At 38.5% G+C, this 22498-nt stretch overlaps 1 protein-coding gene across 3 annotated transcripts in view; it reads left to right on the plus strand.

Annotated features, from left to right (window-relative positions):
* DPY19L3 (dpy-19 like C-mannosyltransferase 3) overlaps positions 1-22498 on the plus strand; it is an 82086-nt gene that overhangs the window by 33843 nt on the left and 25745 nt on the right. For all 3 annotated transcript variants that reach the window (XM_017873613.1, XM_017873612.1, XM_017873615.1), the window contains exons 7-12: positions 812-935; positions 1472-1606; positions 15185-15316; positions 16997-17098; positions 20178-20251; positions 20429-20587. In XM_017873613.1, coding sequence (XP_017729102.1) covers positions 812-935; positions 1472-1606; positions 15185-15316; positions 16997-17098; positions 20178-20251; positions 20429-20587 — 726 coding nt within the window. The remainder of the gene's footprint in view (positions 1-811; positions 936-1471; positions 1607-15184; positions 15317-16996; positions 17099-20177; positions 20252-20428; positions 20588-22498) is intronic.

Raw genomic sequence — 22498 nt, forward strand, 5'->3', positions numbered from 1 at the left:
CCTATTGGGGGTTTACTGTATGCCAAACACTTTACAATATGCGTTATATGTCTTCTTCTAAGAACCCTATAGAGTAGATACCATTATTATCCCCATTTTAGAAATGATAAAATCGAGGCTTAAAAGGTTACATTTTGTATCTAGATATAGATATCTGTATATATATCTATATATCTTTTATATGAGATATATGTAGATATAGATACATTGATACATTGTTTCATATATATATCTCTTTTATATAGAGGTATATGTAGATATAGATACCTTGTTTGATATATAGACACACACGTATGTTTGTGTTACATATGTGTATCATTTATTGAATGCCTAGTATGTGTGGGGATGGTATACAAAGATGAAAAATCTTACCCATACTTGCCCTCTTGGGGTTCACATTCTAGAGAGGCAGGAATTTTTAAAAAAATACTGTCAATGACATATTTAAGACTCAAGCATAAAAAACACCAAAGAAATACAGAGAGAGGGAAAATGTTTATTGCCTCTTGACACTAATGAAGTTAGGGAGAAATAAAAGTAAGGGTTTGGTTTGATACATTTGTGAGTAGGTCTGACCTGGGCTTGAATCCCAGGTGCTAAGGGCATACCCATGGACTTAAATGTTCTCTATGCCAATTTTATGTTACAGGGATGATGATGATGATGATAAGGACAGTTATTGAGAACCAGTGGCCAGAATCGAATCTTAAGTATACTTGTCCTTAATGTAATATATCTTTCACTGAGGAAGTCTTCGAAGAAATTACTGTAAAAACTATCACTTTGGCCATTTGTGTTTTCTTTTGTGCAGAATAGATACCACAAGAGTTGAGTTTACCATCCCACTGAGGGAGAACTGGGCACTGCCATTCTTTGCAATTCAGATAGCAGCAATTACATATTTCCTGAGACCAAACTTACAGCCTCTTTCTGAAGTAAGTGTTTATAAAATTTCATATATTTTAATCCCCAATTTTATATATGAAGCTTCAAAAGTGGGATGTGCTTAGTATCCCAATGCATGTGAATAGTTCTTATTCCATGACCAATTTTAAACTTGAGTTAAATTAAGTTTTCTTTTCCTGAGCTTTTCCTACTTTGCAAAGAAAATGTTTTCATTTTGATGTTAAAATGTACTATACATAATCTACCCTTAAATAGTTGCAGCAAACCCACACATGATTTCTGCAAAACTGTCAGAATTTTTAAGCCCTTGCTCTTGAGATGTGATTTGATGCATTATCGCCTCCATAATAGTGTGGAATACACACACCGTATGTGAATATTTATATGCAAAGTGTCACTTTATGATAGTTAGAGCTTAAATAACAAATGCAAGGGTTTTCAGAGCAACAGTTTATGGTTTTTCTGTTTGGTTTAAAGAGATACTGGCTGCTCTTGAGAAAACTTGTCTGCAAGGTTTTTTTATTACTAGAGACATGTAAATTATACAAAGGTTTTCTTTTTACAGAGGCTGACACTTCTTGCCATTTTCATATCAACTTTTCTCTTTAGTCTGACATGGCAATTTAATCAATTTATGATGCTGATGCAAGCATTAGTGCTGTTCACACTGGACTCCCTGGACATGCTGCCAGCAGTGAAGGTGAGCTTTGCTTTCTTTTCTCACTTGAGATTTTCGCCATTTAGTGTTTTTATATCATAGAATGAGATGAAAATATGCAAGTACTTACGGGTAAAATTGAAGCTGTTTCTTAGATCTGCTGTAAATTTGCTGTGGCCAGTTGAAGCTAAGTAATTTATGAAGCCTAGTTTGACCATCTTAACTTTTATTCTGCTTATTTTAAGTTAAAAAATGGAATGGATTTATTTTGGAGCATAAGTGCCTAGGTCAATTGTTATTTATAGAGATGACTTAAATTTTAAAATATAAGATAGCTCTTTTAAGATTTCTTACTGTGTACTGCCGCTTTTAAAAAAAGAACTCAATAGGTATATAACAGTTTTTTTGTAGTACTTTATAAAATTTTCATAGTCACATTTAACTAATATGGGATGTGAATCCCTGTTGACTGGCTGAAAGTCACATGTGAAATAAACCCATCTCTGTCTCCTAGTGTCTGCTGCTGTCATTTAATCACATTTTTTCATGTGCAAAAATATGATTTTATGTATCGTGTACAGTTTTAAAATGCCTTATAGTTACTATTCTAAAATAGTAATAACTTAAATATTTCCCAAGTATAATAAAATACTTTCTCCAGATCTAAGGCAGCAGTGTAGCCCAAGGATTTGCTCTCATTTATTCCATATCAAAGGAGATGCAGTCAGCTTCCATAACGGATTGAGTCTGAATTAAGAAACATGAAAGCCAACCAGCAAATACACATTGCCTGTCTGCTGAAACACTGTAATCGGATGGGCACTACAGGAAATGCTAATATATGTAATTCATTGTCGTAGCCACAGTTTGCCTTTTAGCTTGGGAAACAAAGGTTACACACATCAAGAACAGGCAGACAAATGATAGCTGCTAATTAGCAATACTGATATATCTAAAAGAAGAAAAGTTATTTTTAGGCAGAGAAGTGTTTACAGAAGTGAGAAGCTAGAACTGGACCACCGGGATCACAAACGAGAGTAAAATTTGGGTGGGATATCGGGGTAGGGGCAGAATAGGAAGGTGGAATACAGCAAGAGCAAGTAGATAGGACAAAGTTTATATATGTATATAAAATGTTTAGTGTTTCTGCAGGTGTGCCAGTGGGCACTCCTACACTGCTGGCAACCTATACACTCCTGTAATCCTTCTTTAGTGTAGTTTCACAGCAGGTATCAAAAGCCTAAAAATGTATTTGCCTTTTCACCAACATTTCTACCCCTATACATTTGTCCTAAGTAAGTAAATAATCTACCATGTTCATTTTAGCTGTATTGTAATAAGAAAAAGCTGGGCAGAACAGATAAAAAGAAATAAAACACTGGAAATGACTTGAGCCAATAGCAATAGGGTATACTTAAATAAATGATGGCATATCTATGCAATCAAGTATTACATAACCATTAGTTTCCCCCCATATTTTTTTGAAAAAGCAAAACATAGAGAAAATGAGTAAAGGTTCTGGAAAAACACACAGTCAAGTATTAACAGTCAGCGACATGATTGATGTTCTGCATATTCTTTTTGTTCTTTAGATCTTTTGATTTTTTCTGATAATGTGAATCTCACTCTGTCTCCCATGCTGGAGTGCAGCGGCGCGATCTTGGCTCACTACAACCTCCACCTCCCGAGTTTAAGCAGTTCTCCTGCCTCAGCCTCCCAAGTAGCTGGGAATGCAGGTGCATGCCACCACACCTGGCTAATATTTGTATTTTTAGTAGAGACAGGGTTTTGCCATATTGCCCAGGCTGGTCTTGAACTCCTGACCTCAAGTGATCCACCTGCCTCAGCTTCTCAAAGTGCTGGGATTACAGACGTGAGCCACTGTGCCCATCTGAATATGTATCTCTTTTAAAATTAGAAAACAAAGGTACTGTTTTGGCTCACACAACATTTTAAAATAATATAGCTAATTTATATTTAGTTCTAAACTTTGTTCAACTTTTGCATTTGAAACTATGTTGGTGTTAGAAGTAGTTTTAAGTATCAGACTTTAAGGAGGAACATTATTACAATGAAAGGATCCTGAGTTATAAAACTAAATTGCGGCTATCAGCTCTGAAAGTAACTGGCTCTTTTAGCTTAGGCAAGTGATTTCACTTAGTTTCTTCATAAATTAGAATTACTTCTCTCTAACCATGTCAAATGGGAAAGAGTTGGAATAATTGGTATAGAAAAAGGTGATACAAATTCAGAGCTCGAGATGCTGACAAGAAGCAGTACCTTCTTCAGTCCGTTTTGTCATCTTTTCATGAATGATGAAACCCTTGCCAGCAAAAACTCAAGTTTCCAGTCAGAAATGTGAACAGAGTAAAACAGAACAGCAAGCATGTTATAAAGTATATACTTTAGCTTAATTAAAGGCTAAAATATGGAGGTTAATAAAGTTTTCTTAATTTATGTGGAAACAAGACACATTCATGATAAATGCTTAAGAGATCATGTTAAGTACCCTATATGGTTCCAGACGAGAGGGGATAGAGAGATTTCTCCCTGTTCCTCCCCAAAGTACATTTGAAAACCTTAGACAGTATATGTATATAACAAACCTAAGAGGAATTTGAGAGGTAGTGAGACGAAATCAGACTGCCTAGAGACCTTGAGACCAGAGGGAAAATTTGGCAGCGAGTTTCTTGGGTTTTCTTTTTGCCCCATATATCCTTGACTGGGTGCTGAAGAAGTCAGAAACCTGGGAATACCAGTGGACTCAAACAAACAAAAAGCCTCCTCCCTCTAGCAAAAGGACCAGAAGAGAGGAAGCCTAACAAGACAGAAAACTTTCAAACATTAACTGCCTTATTCTAGCCAGATGCTACAGAAAAAACCACAGCCCCACTCCCACCTCCATCAGCAAAGTTCAGTGAGAAGCCTAGACTCCTACCCCTACCCAGCTGTCACTAGGCATGCCTCGCTTCCTGCCAGACCTGTGTCAGAGAAGTCTAGTGGGGAACCAGAACTTTCACCATCTCCCAGAGACATCTGTGAAGGCCGCTTGGGAAACCTGGACTTCAGCTCTCACTCAGTGATAATGAGACATCCTGTCCCCTCTCTGTCAGGATGGTGTCAGAGGAGGCCAACAGGGAGGTTGAGACTCTAACCACCACCCAGATGTAATAAGCCTTTCTCTATCTACTGCCCTACCTCATGCTGTCGGTGGAGGCCATGTAAGGAGCAGTGGGGATGCACTTCTATCTCTCCCAGCCAGGATGTGTCAGCAGGGACCTGTAGAGAGCCTGAACTTTCACCTTCACCCAGCAATAAGGAACCACACCTTCTCCTGACCCCCAGATGTCAGTGGAGGGCAAGTGGGCACCTTGGACTTCCATTTCCATCTGGAAGTAACGAGGCAGCACCCTTCTTTCCCCGTTAGCATAGCGTTGGCATAGTTTGAATGTTTTTGTGGTCCACCACCAAATTTATATGTTGAAACCCAAACCCTCAAGGCAATGGTATTAGGAGGTAGGGCCTTTTAGGAGGTGTTTAGTGCCATTATAAAACAGGCACAAGGGAGCTGTTTCACCATGTGAGGAGGACACAGCAAAAAAGTGCAATCAGTGAACCAGGAAACAAGCCGTCACCAGCCAGTGAATCTGCCAGTTCCTTGATCTTGGACTTCCCAGCCTCCAGAACTATGAGAAGTAACTCTTTTGTTGTTTATAAGCTACCTAGATTGCAGTATTTTGTTACATAGCAGCCTAAATGGACCAAGACACATGGTGTCACAGGAGGCCTGCTAACATGGCAGATTTAAATAAGATCCAGGATCCCATAATGTAATAGGATACAGTTAAAAATCACTTCTTAGGCCGGGCACAGTGGCTCATGCCTATAATCCCAGCACTTTGGGAGGCCGAGGCAGGCAGATATTTGAGGTCAGTTTGAGATCAGCCCGGGCAACATGGTGAAACCCCGTCTCTACTAAAAATGCAAAAATTAACTGGCTGTGGTGGCATGTGCCTGTAACGCAGCTATTCAGGAGGCTGAGGCAGAAGAATAGCTTGAGCCCAGGAGGCGGAGGTTGTAGTGAGTCGGGATGGGGCAACTGCATTCCAGCCTGGACAACGGAGCAAGACTCTGTCTCAAAAAAAAAAAAAAAATTACTTCTTATATTAAGAATCAGGAAAATCTGTCTTGAGTGAGAAGAGACAGTCAATAGATGCTAACACTGAGATACACAGAAATTGGATTATCTTACAAAGAATTTAAGGCAGCCATCATAAAAAAAAAGCTTCATTGAGCAGTTACAAACACACTTGAAGCAAATGAAAATACAAGCACTAAGCAAACAAGGAGAAGATACAAAGAATAAGCAAGTGGAAATTTTAGAACACAAAAATTCCAATAATCAAAGCTTAAAACTCAGTGGATGGACTCAACAGCAAAATGAAGTGGTCAGAGGAAAGAATCAGTGAACTTGAAGATAGAACAATTTAGAAATTACCTAATCTGAACAAGAAAAAATAGAATGAAACAAAAATGAACAGAGCCTCGAGGACTTGTGAGACTATAATGAAAAGTCTAACATTCAGGTAATCACCCAGAAGACGACACGAAAAGAGTATACTGAAGCTGAAAAAAGTATGCAAATAAATACTTTTGGAAAAAATTTGAAATTTCCTTAAATTTGGCAAAAGCTATAAACCTTCAGAATCAATAAGCTGAGCTAGTATCAAACAGGAAAAATCCAAATAGAGCCACACTAAGACACATTATAATCAAACTTCTGGAGAGTAAACATACATTTTAAAAAGTTGAAAGTAGTCAGAAAAATACTGTACCTATAGGGGAAAACCAATTTAAATGACAATGAATTCCTCATCAAAAACCATGGAGGGGCTGGGCCCAGTGACTCAGGCCTATAATCCCAGCACTTTGGGAGGCTGAGGCGGGTGGATTGCTTGAGCCCAGGAGTTTGAGACCAGCCTGGGCAACGTGATGAAACCCCATCTCTATAAATAAGAAGAAGAAGAATATGATCAGCCAGGCATGGTAGCACGTGCCTGAGGTCTCAGATACTTGGGAGGCTGAAGTGGGAGAAATTGAGGCTACAGTGAACTGTAATTGCACCACGGCATTCTAACTTGGGCAACAGAGCAAAACCCAGTCTCAAAAATAAAAGCAAAAACAAAACAAAACAAAAAAAAAAACATGGAGGCCAAAATGAAGTGGCATAGTATTTTCAGATGGAGAAAAAAAGAACTGTCAAGGCCGGGCATAGTGGCTCATGCCTGTAATCCTACTACTTTGAGAGGCCAAGGTGGGTGGATCACAGTGTCAGGAGATCAGGACCATCCTGGCTAACACTGTGAAACCCTGTCTCTACTAAAAATACAAAAAATTAGTTGGGCGTGGTGGTAGGCACTTGTAGTCCCAGCTACTCGGAAGGCTGAGGCACGAGAATGGCATGAACCCAGGAGGTTGAGCTTGCAGTGAGTCTAGATCATGCCACTGCGCTCCAGCCTGGTCGACAGAGCAAGACTCTGTCTCAAAAAAAAAAAAAAACAAAACAAAACAAAAAAAAAACCTGTCAGCCTATACTCCTATACCTAGTTAAAATACCCTTCAGGAATGAAAGGGAAATCAAAACATTCTCAATTAAGGAAACCAGTATTACCAGCAGTCCTACCTTAAGAGAATGGCTAAAGGAAGTTGTTGAAACAGAAAAGAAGTAAGGAATTTAAGAGCATCAGAAAGGAAGAAAAGGCAATGAAAAAAGTAAAAGTGTGAATAAATATAACAGACTTTTCTTATTCTCTTGAGTTTCTAAATTATGTTTGAGGCTCGGCATGGTAGCTTATGCCTGTAATTCCAGCACTTTGGGAGGATGAGGTGGGCGGATCACCTGAGGTCAGGAGTTCAAGACCAGCCTGGCCAACATGGCGAAACCCCATCTCTACTAAAAATACTAAAATTAGTCGGGCATGGTGATGGGTGCCTGTAATCCCAGCTACTCAGGAGGCTGAGGCTGGAGAATTGCTTGAACCCAGGAGGCGGAGGTTACAGTGAGCCAAGATTGCGCCATTGCACTCCAGCCTGGGAGACGAGGGAAACTTCGTCTCAAAAATACATATATATTATATTTGATGGCTGAAGCAAAAATTATAGCACTGTCTTATGCGGTTCTCTGTATGTAAAAGAAATACTTAAAACAATATAAAATGGGAAGGGTAATGAGACCTAAATGGAGGTTAGGGTTCTATGCCTCACTCAAACAGTTAAAATGTCCATACCACTAGTCTGTAATAAGTTATTAATGCATAATGTAATAGCCAGAATAACCACTTTAAAAAACTATATGAGGCGGTACATGAAAAAATAGTACAGATAAATAAAATGAAATTCTAAAAATGTTCAGATAACCCACAGGAAGGCAGGAAGAAGAAAGCAGGAATTAGAAACAAGCAAACAAAAAAGAATAAAAGAGCAGATATAATACCTAAAATAGCAATAATTACATTAAAGGTAATTGATCTAAATATACTAATTAAAGAGATGGCAGGGTGGATTTAAAAAGCATGACCCAACTGTTGTCTAAAACATATTTCAAATACAACAGTATAGATAAGTTGAAAGTAAAAGGATGGAGAAAGATACAACATGCAAGTATTAATCAAAAGAAAGGAGTAGCTGTGTTAATATCAGAGAAAGTAGATATCAGAGCAAAGAAAATTACTAGGGACACAACAGAACATTATATAATGATAAAAGGTTTAGTGTACCAAGAAGACACAGTAATCCTAAGTGTACCTGCACCAAACAACAGTACTGCAACATGTGTGAAGCAAAAACTGACCGAACTGAAAGGAGAAATAGACAAATTCACAATTTTAGTTTGAGACTTCAACACCTCCCTCTGGACAATTGATAGAACACCAGACAGAAAATCATCAGAGATACAGAACCCAACAACACCTTCAACCGACAGAATCTAATAATCATTTACAGAAACTCCACCCAACAACAGCAGAATACTCATTCTTTTCAAGCAGTCACAGAATACTTACCAACATAGACTATCTCCCGAGCCATAAAACAACAAACATAAATGAATTAAGATTATAGAGAATATAATCTCTGACTACAATGGATTCAAATTTGAAATCAGTACAGAAAGATAACAGGAAATGTTTCAATACTTGGGAATTAAGCTCACTATTACATGTATAGTAGTAATAGCCAGAATAACCACTTTAAAAATATATAAAGATATATACTAAAAAAGAGTCAAACAGGAACCCTTGGAGAGCATTGAACTCAATGAAAATGAAAGTGAAGCATATTTAAATTTGTGAGACACATCCAAAGCAGTATTAAGAGGAAAATGTGTAGCACTAAAATACTTACATTAGAAAAGACAGAAAGTCTGAAATCAGTCATCCAAGCTTTCACCTTAAAAAAGGAAACAAAATAAATTCAAGCCAGGAGAAGAAAATAATAAAGAGCAGAAATCAATGCTATTGAAAACATATGAATAATAGAATTAATTAAAAAGAGCTAGCTTGGTTGGGCACGGTGGCTCACACCTATAATCCCAGCACTTTGGGAGGCTGAGGCGGGTGGATCACCTGAGGTCAGGAGTTCAAGACCAGCCTGGCCAACATGGTGAAACCCCATCTCTACTGAAAATACAAAAATTAGCTCAGCGTGCTGGTGGGTACCTGTAATCCCAGCTACTTGGGAGGCTGAGCGGAAGGATCACTTGAATCCAGTAGGCAAAGGCTGCAGTGAGCCGAGACCGTGCAATTGCGCTCCATCCTGGGCAATGAGAGCTAAACTCTGTCTCATGGATGGATGGATGGATGGACGGATGGATGGATGGATAGATGGATAGATAGATAGAGCTGGCTCTTTGAAAGATTAGTAAAATTGTGAACCTCCTCCATAATTGCCTTGGAACATTAAAACTTTTCAATCTTAACAGACTTCCAAAGTTCTGAGTCTCAGAAAGAGTGGGAGGTGGGTGGGTGTTGAGTGCTTAATGGATACAATTCACATTACTTGAGTGATAGATACAGGAAAAGCCCAGACTTCATCAGTATATGTTATATACATGTAACAAAACTGTACTTGTACCTCTTAAATGTACACAAATGTATAAATCAAAGTTTTGAGCCTCTTGGTACTATTTATGTGATAGCCAGTATAGCATAGTGGTGAAGCACACAGAGTCTGCAGCCAGGCTGCCTAAGTTTGAGTAAGTCATACGTGGGTCATATGGAAAAATGTTTGATATTTTATTAATGTTAAACAGATATTAACTGTGATTATTATGAATGGTGATAAGGAGCCTGAACATGATCCATTGAAGACAGCTACAGTTATTATACACAGAAAGGATATACAGTTGTCCCTTGAACAACACAGGGGCTACGGGTGCCAATGTCTCCCCCCAGCAGTTGAAGATCTGCACACAATTTTTGACTCCCCAAAATCTCAACCACTAGTAGCCTACTGTTGACCAGAAGCCTTATCAATAACATAGTTGATTAACACGTATTTTGTATGTGATGCATTATGTACTATATTCTGAAAGTAAGCTAGAGAAAGGGAAATGTTAAATCCAGAGGAAGAGAAAATGTACTTACTGTTTGTTAAGTGGAAGTGGATCATCACAAAGGTCTTCATCCTCATCGTCTTCACATTGAGTAGGCCGAGGAGGAGGAGGTACAGGAGGGGTTGGTCTTGCTCTCTCAGGAGTAGCAGAGGCAGAATAAAATCTATGTATAATTAGACTTGTGTTGTTCAGGGGTCAACTGTATTCTTGCCGCCTTGTTTCTATACTGTACTGTATTAATAGAACCGGGAAAGAATATCCAATATACCACTGATAATCCAGGACTTCCTAATACACAGTACTGCTCAATTTTACATTTTTGGCTGTTCATCAGCAATGTTTCATTTGAATGTATATAAAACTATACAATCTTGTTACACAAACTGCCCCTTTTCTGGAAATAGGCTCACTTGATATAAAAGAACTGTAAACATCAAAAAACACCCACAAATAAAGGCAAATAGAAAGATGTTTTTGGAAAAAAAGCATTTGTGAATGAGTTAGTATCCTTAAAGAGTTCCTACACGTCCATGAGAAAACCATTTATAAACCGATGAGAAAAGGGAACTAAGGACACAAACACTTCCTAGAAAGAAGAGCATCAAAGAGTCAAATGCATAGGTACAAATTTAACACAAAGTGAAAACTTGTGCTTTGCAAAACACCGCAAAGCATTGTTGAAAGTTTTAAACGCCTAGATTGGAAAGATAATGCATGTTCTTGGGTTAGAAGACTTAACTGTTGTTAAGATGGCAGTGCTTCCCAAATTGATCTACAGATTCAACACATTCCCTCTCAGAATCCCAGGAGGAGTTTTTGTAGAAATTGACAAGCTGATCCTGAAATTCATGTGGAAACTCAGGGGACCCAGAATAGCTAAAACAATCTTCAAAAAGAAGAGTAAAGTTGGAAGACTCACACTTTCCAATTACAAAACTTACTACAAAGCTATAGTAATCAGGACAGTGTGATACTGGCAGAAGGATTGACATACACCCAAGGAATAGAATTGAGAGAGAGAAACCCTCACTAGAAATGGTCAGTTGATTTTCAACAAGGGTTTGAAGATAATTAAATGGAGAATTAATGGCCTTTTCAACAAATGGTGCAGGAATAACTGATATCGACATGCAAAAGAATGAAGTTGAGCCCCTTCCTCTCACTGTACACACTAACTCAAAGCGAATCACAGACCTAAGTGTAAGAGCTAAAACCAAAACTTTTAGAAGAAAACATAGTAATAACTCTCCATGACCTTGGAGTAGCACAGACCTTCTTAGATACAACACCAAAAGCACAAGTGACTTTTACAAAAGCAGATTAGTTGGACTTCATCAAAATTAAAACTGTTTTACTCAAAAGTGTAGTATTAAGAAAGTAAAAAGATGGCCCATAGAACAAGAGAGAATATTTGTAGTCATATATCTGATCAGGAATTCCACAATGTATGAAGAACTCTTATAACTCTTTCAGTGATAAAATAGCAAAGGATTTGGGTAGATATTTCTCCAAGTAAGATACATAAATGTCCAATAAACACATGAAAAGATGCTCAACATCATTAGCTGTCAGAGAAATGCAAATCAAAACCACAAGCAGATACCACTTTACACCCACTTGGATGGCTAAAATTAAAAAGCAGAGACAAATGTCACGGATGTGGAGAAATTAGAACTCTCATACGTTGATGATGATGGGATTATAAAATGGTGTAGTCACTTTGAAAACCAGCATTTCCTCAGCATTTCCTGATTTTAAATATAGAGCTACCATATGATTTAGCAATCCCACTCCTAGATACATACCAAGAGAAATGAAAACATAACCATGTAGAAATGTTTGTATATGAATGTTCATAGCAGTGTGATTCATAGCTACAAAGTGGAAACCACCCGAATGCCCATATCCCTTCCATAAACAATGTAGTCCGGCTGTGCAATAAATAGTGTACAGCAATAAAAAAGAATGTGGATACATGGTGCAACATGGATGAAACTTGAGAATACCGTGCTAAGTAAGAGAAGATAGCCAAAAAAGACTGCACTTTATTCTATTTCTGTGAAATGTCCGGAATTTGCAAATCTGTAGAGAACAGTGCATCAGTGGTTGCTGGGCCTGGGGGTAGGGGATGATGGCGAGTGATGGCTAGTGGATATGGGTTTCTTTTGAAGTGATGAGAATGTCATAAAATTAGACTGAGGTGATAGTTGCACAATTCTGTGAATATGCCAAAAATCATGAAGTGTACACTTTAAATGGGTGAATTTGATGATATATGAATTATATCAACTAATAAAACTGCTAATAAGGAAAAAACTCTTCCTTCTCTAACCAGTAATTGTACTCAGGGATCTATCCCTAAGGAAATGTTTTTATTCATCCATTCCTCCAATGTTTATTAAGTGCCACTCTTCTAGTGGGTATTCTTTAAGGTGCTGGGGATATATAGCAGTGAACAAAATACATAACTAATCAGAATTCGATTAGAAATTCTGAGAATCAGATCTGAAAAAAATTTTTAAAGGGATGTTCACAATGTGAATAAAAAGCCAGAAACACCTAAATGGTCCAGTGGCAAACAAATTATGGCATATGGTGGAATGTTACATAACCATTTAAAATTTAAGATGTGAGAAAAGGATATGGTAGGATGTGAAGGATGTAAAATCCTGTACATGAAATAGTATATACTGCTATGAAATCAATATTATTTCTTTAGGTAATGGTGCTGGGTTTTGACTCAAGAGGCCACCTATCGATTGCTATTTCTTGTTTGTGTTTTTCTGAAGTGTTTAATTCTCCTAGAGTAAGATACATTATCTTCATGATCCTAAAGATCATCAGCATCCATTTCCCTGGGTTCCCACTGACACTAAGCAAAGCGCTGAACTGCTGCAAGCCTCACTTTTCAATGCTTCTAGCAATAGGTTTGTTTCCCTTGAGTTTAAGAGAACAAAACCATGGAGAAAATCAGATTTGCTGCTGAATAAAACTGGTATTTTTCACATGTCAGTATGAGTATGGCATTGTCTAATTTGAAAGAGAAAAAGCGAACTAACAGAATAAGTGTCCACTCTTCGTTAGGAACTGCCTTTTTTTCTTTGTGGCATGTTTCGTGTATTCAAGTTAGTTGTGTTTTGCTGCTTTTAGTATCAACCTGTCAACAATTTTCATTACATCGAGAGTTAATCCTTAGCACTCATTATGTGCCAGGCATTTCCTCCCCATCCGCCCATCCCCCTCTTTTCTTTAGAGACCAGGTCTTGCTCTGTTACCTCGGCTGGAGTGCAGTGGAGCAATCATAGCTTACTGCAGCCTCAACCTCCTGGACTCAAGTGATCCTCCTGCCTCAGCTTCCTGACCAGCTGGGACTTTTGCACCACCATACCTGGTTAGTTTTTTTTATTTTTGTAGAGACACAGTCTCGCTGTGTTTCCCAGGCTGGTCTTGAACTCCCGGGCTCAAGCGATCCTCCTGTCTCAACTTCCCAAGATGTTGGGATTACAGGCATTAGCCACCGTGCTTGGCCACCAGGCATTTTCATACATTACCACATCTGGTTCTTGTCAGACCCTACATCAACTGTGAGGAAGGTGTCATCGTCTCTGGTTCACGGATGAACCATTTAGGTCACACAGCTGGTTTGCACCAGAATCGGAACTGCAGTACCGTGCTGTTGGTGCCGGAGCTGATGTCATTGCCCACTATACTGTGCTGCCTGCTGTGAAGCTGTGAGGTCAGAGAAAACAAGGTCATGCAGCAGGAGGGGTTTGCGGTCTAATCAGGGGATCTGGGCACACACTAACACAGACAAAGCAAGGAATGAAACAGTCCTAAAGTATAGAGAATGGAAAGCTAGGAAAGAACAGAGCACAGTAAAGTACTTATTGTTGGCCATAAACAGTAACTGAAATAGTTGAAAAGAAAACTGAAGATTACAAATGGCCTTTGCCAATTCCCATGAATAAATACATTTATGTTGTTTTTTACATCCTCTACTTCATATCATCCCTCTTTACTTCCCTTTTAATTAATGTTAGAAGATTTGTTATTAAAAGGTAAATAAACAGTTGGTATGTATATGATTTAGTTTCCTTTTTTAGATTGTGTTTCTTTTTTTTTTTTTTCTCTTGTGATGGAGTCTCACTCTGTTGCCCAGGCTGGAGTGTAGTGGCGCATTCTCGGCTCACTGCAACCTGTCTCGCAGGTTCAAGCGATTCTTCTGTCTCGGCCTCCCAAGTAGCTGGGATCACAGGCACGAGCCACCACACCTGGCTTTTTTTTTGAGACGGAGTCTCGCTCTATCCCCCAGTGTAGAGTGCAGTGGCGCAATCTCAGCTCACTGCAAGCTCTGCCTCCCGGGTTCATGCCATTCTCCTGCCTCAGCTTCCTGAGTAGCTGGGACTACAGGCACCCGCCACCACGCCTGACTGATTTTTTGTATTTTTTAGTAGAGACGGGGTTTCACTTCTTAGCCAGGATGGTCTTGATCTCCTGACCTTGTGATCTGCCCACCTCGGCCTCCCAAAGGGCTGGGGTTACAAGGGTGAGCCCCCCCCCCAGGCCCTTTTTTTTTTTTTTTTTTTTGCAACAAGGTCTCACTCTGTCACCCAGGCTGGAGTGCAATGGTGCGATCACAGCTCACTGCAGCCTGTGCCTTCTGGGCTCAGGTGATCCTCCAACCTCAGTCTCCAAAATAACTGGGACTACAGGTGGGAGCCACCACGCCCAGCTATTNTTTGTATTTTTAATAGAGGTGGGGTTTCACCATGTTGGCCAGACTGGTCTTGAACTCCTGATCTCCAGTGATCCCGCCTGCCTTGGTTTCCCAGAGTGCTGGGATTATAGGTGTGAGCCACCGCGCCCGGCCTAGATTGTGTTTCTTGAAGCTGTGTGTGTTTTCTGCATTATTTGTAAGCTGAGGTTGTATCCAACTCATGACCAACATGGCGACATGTGGTGATCTCTTGGTAAAATGTTTGTACTCATCTAATCTTTGGTTCTTGCAGGCGACGTGGCTGTATGGAATACAGATAACAAGTTTACTCCTGGTCTGCATTCTTCAGTTTTTTAATTCCATGATTCTTGGATCGCTGCTCATCAGTTTTAACCTTTCAGTATTCATTGCAAGAAAACTTCAGGTAAGACTTTTTTTTGTCCTTTATCGAAGTAAACTTTTTTTTAATTGCGTGGCTTATTGAACCTTATTTTCATGCAGCATATAAAGGGAAATTTACGACCTGATTTCGCAGTAAAAAGCGCAAGTGGCATTGTGTGCTTTTTCATGTGCATGTGGTAGCATTTCTATTTCAAGCTTTCTGAGGTCATCTTTTTGTTTTGACAGTTACTTCTTAGAGAATTGGAACCTTACCTTCAGTGTGGGGATCGGCTAAAGGTGCTTAGTTGAAGGCCACTGATTTAAAGTTGAAGTAAAAGAGAAAAGTTTTTAATTTTCATGAGTGTGAACTCAGGAGCGAGAAGAGTCTCCTGCTTATGTTGGGAGCGTGTTCATCACAGTCTTTCACGTTGGTGGATACCCTGTTGTCATTTGATGTAGTAAAGCTACTCTCTTCCCCATCCTTCCATACCATACTAGTTATTTTTAGGTGAACCAAAATTAACTCTGTTTTGAGAATTTTGAAAATCCAAATAAATAGCTTTAGAAACAGTGGAACATTTCCTAGGGTATTGTCAAATCATGTTTGAAAACAATGACTTGCTCTTTTAGCTTTATTTATATAATTAAATTTCTTGTATTTACATAAGATATGAGTCATTTGTTTTTGCTTAAAATTATAACATCCTGTTTCACATATACTAGAAACATTTCTGTGTCAAGAAATGTCTCAAGTTTTCCACTTTGAGAAAAGAAATCATTTTCTTATTAGTCTTTTGAGTGAGAATTGTTATGGACAAAGGCTTTTAGTTGACGATCAAAATCAGCAGTTCACAGTCATCCTTTTAACCTTAATTATAAATAAATATTACTCGTATTTGAACTGTTAAGATATTATTATATTTAACAATGTATAAAATTATCTGATGATTATAAGAAAACTATTACATGTCAAAAGGCACAATGTACTTCTTTTTACACCTATAGGTCTTTTATGTAACTGAGTTGTAACTATGTCTGTGATGTGGGAATTAATGGATAAAAGATGTAACAGGGCCGGGCAAGGTGGCTCATGCCTGTAATCCCAGCACTTTGGGAGGCCGAAGTGGGCAGATCACGAGGTCAGGAGATCAAGACCATCCTGGCTAACATGGTGAAACCCCATCTCTACTAAAAATACAAAACATTAGCTGGACGTTGTGGCGGGTGCCTGTAGTCCCAGCTACTCGGGAGGCTGAGGCAGGAGAATGGCGTGAACCCAGGAAGGGGAGCTTGCAGTGAGCTGAGATCGCTCTGCTGCCCTCCAGCCTGGGCAACAGAGTGAGACTCCGTCTCAAAAGAAAAAGAGAAAAAAAAAAAGATGTAACAGTTTGTTCGGTCAGCATATCCTGAATACCTTCCAAATGGCAGACCCCAGTCGTCCAGTTGCTAAGGTCTTAAAAAATAATTAGGAAAAAAAAAAAAAGACTAGGACACATTTCCTCATCTTATGAAGCTCATTGTTAAGTGACTCATTTACCACTAGAAAATCACAGATATTAAGACAGTGTAACCCCATGAAAATGAGTAGGTTGTATTTTCCACGTGTATTTTCCCTTTATGTTGTATGAGCCAGTGTTTTTAAATCCTTAAGTAAGCTTATCTTCAGTGTTTATGAAGTTATTTTAAAACTGAAGAATTAAAACATAACTCTTTTAATTTCTAGAAAAATCTGAAAACTGGAAGCTTCCTTAATAGGCTTGGGAAACTTTTGTTGCATTTATTTATGGTTTTATGTTTGACACTTTTTCTCAACAACATAATTAAGGTAAGTTAATAAAATGACATATTTAATGTATTTTTAATTAACTTATGGCATTGGAGATAATTTTGAAACTTTCTTTTCATTTTTAATAAACTAATTTTTTTAGAGACTGGGTCTTGCCATTTCCCAGGCTGTTCTTGAACATTTGGTCTCAAATGACCCTCCCACCTTAGCCTCCCAGGTTGCTGGGACTACAGGTGCCACCACACCTGGCTTCTTTGAAACTTTCAATTTTAAATAAATTCTTGCTTTATAAAGTGTATTACCGTGACTGGAGAGTTACCAGTTTTACTTCAAACAGGCTCAGTTTTAACTTTGTCTTAGTAACAACAATTATTTTATTGATTTTAGTCATTCATTTCTATGTACTCTTATGTCCCACCTTGAACTTACTCACCTTTTGTTATGAAACTTTTAAAAGCTTAAAAGCATTAAACAAATATTTCCCTAAATTTAAAATTTGTATTTTAGTACCATAATATACACATAACTTTCTGTATTGTGATACTTAAAAAAAAAAAGATATGATTTTTATTGAGTTCAGTTAATAAGTAAACTGGCCTTACTATCTACTTTCTGCTAGAAAGAAGAGTTAAGCTCATTTTTCCCAACATTTAACTGACTTATATGTAACATGCCTAACAGAACAACTCATTTAGTAACGTAGGCATCCATTGGTTTTATGTCCAGTAGGTGCTTTGCTAAGATTTTTACATTGCCCCAGGGGCTCTGCTTCGTTTAACATACTTTTTAAATGTTTTATTGGCTTTTAATTTTTTTTCAGGGAAGGCTTTATTAAAGGCATAGTTCTTGGACCTTGATATCCCATTTGTTTTTATGCTAGAGCAAAACTACATTGATTTCTTCAGATAATTTTACCTGTCCTAGAAGGTTGGTCTCAGGATAGGAGGCATCTGCAAAACAAGCTCCTTTTCCACAAGAGAACTGTGGTCCTTGTTCACATCTGTTGACTATCAAAGAAAAAAAGGGTCTTCACTCAGCCAGTCACTATGTCACTATGTTCTTTTTTTTGTTTTGTTTTGTTTTTTTGGACAGGGTCTCTCACCCAGACTGGAATGCACTGGTGTGGTCACAGCTCACTGCAGCCTCGATCTCCTGGGCTTAGGTGATCGTCCCACCTCCTGGGCTTAGGTGATCGTCCCACCTCAGCCTCTTGAGTAGCTGGGACTATAGATGCATATCACCACGCTAATTTTTGTATTTTTTGTAGAGACAAGGTTTTGCTGTGTTGCCCAGGCTGGTCTTAAACTCCTAGGCTCAAGCAGTCCACCTGCGTTGGCCTCCCGAAGGATTATAGGCGTGAGCCACCATGCCCGGCTGTCAGTATGGTCTTAAACTCCATATAGTCCAGTACTTGTCAATAATTTATTTTTAAATTTCTACTTTTGTTTCTGTTTTTGTTTTTGAGACGGAATCTCACTGTGCCACCCAGACTGAAGTACAGTGGCACGATCTTGGTTCACGGCAGTCTTGACCTCCTGGGCTTAAGCAGTCATTCCACTTCAGCCTGAGTAGCTGGGACTACAGGTGTGTGCCACCACACCTGGCTAATTTTCACAATTTTTGTACAGATGGGATCTTGCCATGTTGCCCAGGCCAGTCTCAAACACCTGGGCTCAAGGTATCCCCCCACTTCAGCCTCCCACAATGCTAGGATTACAGACACGAGCCGCTGCACTCAGCCAAAAGCTTTTTTTTGAGTTGATGAATACCACATTTATCCTGGTGGGATTATTACACACTATATGCTTGTATCAGAATATCTCATATACTCCATAAATGCATACATCTACTATGTGCCCACAAAATTAAAATTAAAAGCTTGTTCAAAGCCAGGTATGGTGGCTTATGCTTGTAATTCCAGCATTTTGGGAGGCTAAGGTGGGAGGATCGCCTGAGGCTAGCTAGGAGTTCAAAACCATCCTGGGAAACATAGCAAAACCTAAACTCTACTAAAAATTTTTTTTTCAAAAACTTATTTGAGTGGAACTGCTAGCATTTCTGGAAAAGTGGCCGAAAGATACACAATTCTTCCATTGGCCCACTGTACATATTCAGTGACCTGTTCTTGGATTAAATCAGTACAGAGCTGCATCCCTGGACCACCATTTTTTGAACCCCCAAAGAATAACATCTGTTGAATTGCATTTGAAGTCTTGCCAGTGACCTACAAAAAGAGGAAGTAGAGAAAATTTTCCTTGAAAGTCCTTGCTATTTTTGCTATACCCATGGGAAAATTTATTTTGAGTCTCAGTTCTAGGACTCTTAGGATCTCTTCTGAGCAACTGTTTTGTTTTACTCTTATAAACCTGTGAGTAACATAAATATATTGACCTACCTCCTTGCATTTGCTGCTGGAATGCAAAAGACCAGATTTGTGGCTCATCTCTAATGAATATATTGTGTGTACTGAACTCAGTTGTGGCTTCATCTTTTTTCCCTATCTTCATTTTTCTTCGAATAGAATTTCTTCACCATTTATGTTATTATATATGGATTTTTAAGCCACAAATTTAAAATAGAATTATATGAGTTAAAATTGTAATCACTAATGATGAACACTCATATTTGTCTGTCCACCCCTTGAGGGTTACAACGGTCTTGAATTGTCTTTGAGTGCATAAGTCTTGGATCGATTATATCCGCAGACCAAAAGCCCCAAAGCCAGACAGGCCTTGTGGGTGGTGTATCTATTTGAGGTTTCAGATCATCGTCTTGTCAGTTTTCTGGTCTGAAAACTTACGCTCACTATGCCTCAGCCTTCTCCCTCTCCCTGAAACCAAAAAATCTCATCTTTTACCTATTTTGCATATTTAACTTATGTATAAGATGTTTTTTGAATAAAGGATTATGCTAAAATGGGGAGTGGGGATTGGAAGGAGTTTGGAAGTCCCTGCTTTGGAATTCCTCAGTTCTGAGAACTACTGTGAACATTTACTGATTTTATACACCCACACGCTCCTATGAAATTGGACACTGAATATATAAATTCAATGGGGAATTATCAGGAAACTATACCTAAAGGACTAATAGCAATTTTTGTTTTCTCTTTCCTCGATAGAAAATTCTTAACCTGAAGTCAGATGAACACATATTTAAATTTCTGAAGGCAAAATTTGGGCTTGGAGCAACAAGGTATAACTGAATTGAAAATCTGTGTTTGCTATTTTCTGTTGAATCAGCAGGGACTTTAAAACTTAAGTTGTCATTATGCCTTCACCTATTAATTACAGACTCCCTTTGAGGAAAGATGTAATGTCATTTCTTTGTCTTGTATTGAATTTAATACTTTGCTTTCCATTTATTCCCTAGGGATTTTGATGCAAATCTCTATCTGTGTGAAGAAGCTTTTGGCCTCCTGCCTTTTAATACATTTGGAAGGCTTTCAGACACTCTGCTTTTTTATGCTTACGTATTTGTTCTGTCCATCACAGTGACTGTAGCATTCGTTGTTGCCTTTCATAATCTCAGGTATGGTATATTTCAGAAATCTAATGCTCTCCTATTAATGAACTTGTTACATGTTGCAGAAAAATCGCAAAGTTGAAAGTCAGAATGTTAGACACAGAACAGAGTAATAGTATTCATCTTAAAGGGGGAACATACCTCTTTTACAGTGGACTACGCTCCCAGTAGTTAAGAGACAACAGAGTAACGATCAGATTGCATACGGTCTGGGCCTAAGTCTTGGCCTGCACACTTGAGGACAAAGTGATCCTTGAGTCAGTTACATAACCTTTCGATATGTCCATTTCCTTATCTTTAGAATTGGAAGACTAAGAGTACTTACTCTACAGGGTATTTGAGAAATAAGTAAGTCAGAACAACATAAAGCACTTAAAATAGTGTCTGGTGCCTAGACTTTGGCAGGTACGAGCCATCATGAACTGGTTTCATTATCACTGTTGACTCATAAGCCTCTGTTGTGTTTCCATCATTAGCATCCTGTGTTTTTCTCCCTTCCACCTGTAGCTGCTTTTTTGTATTCCTCTTGAAATGTAAGAGTTAATTAATTATTGCTCATTTGTTTTCTTGCATCTTGCTTCAGGGCTGATAATATTGGAGTGGACCATAATTATTAGTATCTACTGAAAGTTTTGAGTAATAACTGCCAGTTTTAAAAAACTTAGCATGTCTACTAATCTACTGAAAGAAAAAAAATCAAGAGTATAAAGGCTTTTAAAACTTGTAAGAATATCTACCCATCAAGCTGCTGGGGCGGTTTGCATTGACTGTTCGTGTTAAACTGAAAGAAAATTAAGTGTAAGAAGTTGAAGCTACTGTCATTTGTGAAAACTTAATGAAGCTCAGGAGGAAGCCCTTTTTCTGTAGTTACCTTGCCAATTAAGATGCTGGTGAACTGTGATTCACAGCCACGAGAGAGCTGTCATTAAAATGAGTCCAGAGCAGTTGAGAGGTTTTATGATTATTAAGAATGAAGCAACATTGAACCATGAAAATATTTCATTGACCGTAAACTATTTTACTATCTTTCAGAAGTGTTCTTTTTTATACCTAACCCAAGATAAAATTTAGCCCTGTGAAAATAGATGGAAATTATTCTGGACAGTGTGATTTAATATTATTCCAGACATACCAAGTGTCGACAGGACTCTAGACTGCATACAAAGCAGGAAGTTGAGTGGGCCTGCAGTATCTTTGTGAAAATATCTGCCATGCCCTGTGTGAATCTATGAGCCATCTCTGGAGGCTGATTTGGTATATGATCATAGATAAAAGATTTTAGAGCATCTTCATCTACCAGATAGGGATATTAGGATTTTATTAGAGGAAAAGCACTACATTAAAGTAATTAAAGAATCGTAGTACAGTCATGTGTCACTTAACAAGGGGGATATGTTCTGAGAAATGCATATTAGGTGATTTTATCATTGTGCGAATATCATAGAGTGTACTTACACAAACATAGATAGTATGGCCTACTATACACCTAGGCTATATGTTATAACCTACTGCATCTAGGCTACAAACCTGGACAGCAAGTTACTATGTTAAATACTGTAGGCAATTGTAACACAATGGTAAGTATTTGTGTAACTAAATGTATCTAAACATAGAACAGGTATAGTAAAAATACAAAGGCCAGGTATGGTGGCTCACGCCTATAATCCCAGTGCTTTGGGAGACTGAGAAGGATTGCTTAAGGCCAGGAGTTCTAGACCAGCCTGGGCAACATAGCAAGACCCCATCTCTACAAAAAAAAAAGAAAAGAAAAATTAGCCAGGCATGATGTGTGCAAACTGTAGTGTTAACAAGTCAGGAGGCTGAGGCGGGAGGATCACTTCAGCCCAGGCATTTGAGGTTTCAGTGAACTATAATTGCACCATTGCACTCTAGCCTGGGTAATAGAGGGAGACCCTA

This window comes from Rhinopithecus bieti, unplaced genomic scaffold, assembly GCF_001698545.2.
Source record: "Rhinopithecus bieti isolate Rb0 unplaced genomic scaffold, ASM169854v2 scaffold_7509, whole genome shotgun sequence".
NCBI classification, from domain to species: domain Eukaryota; kingdom Metazoa; phylum Chordata; class Mammalia; order Primates; family Cercopithecidae; genus Rhinopithecus; species Rhinopithecus bieti.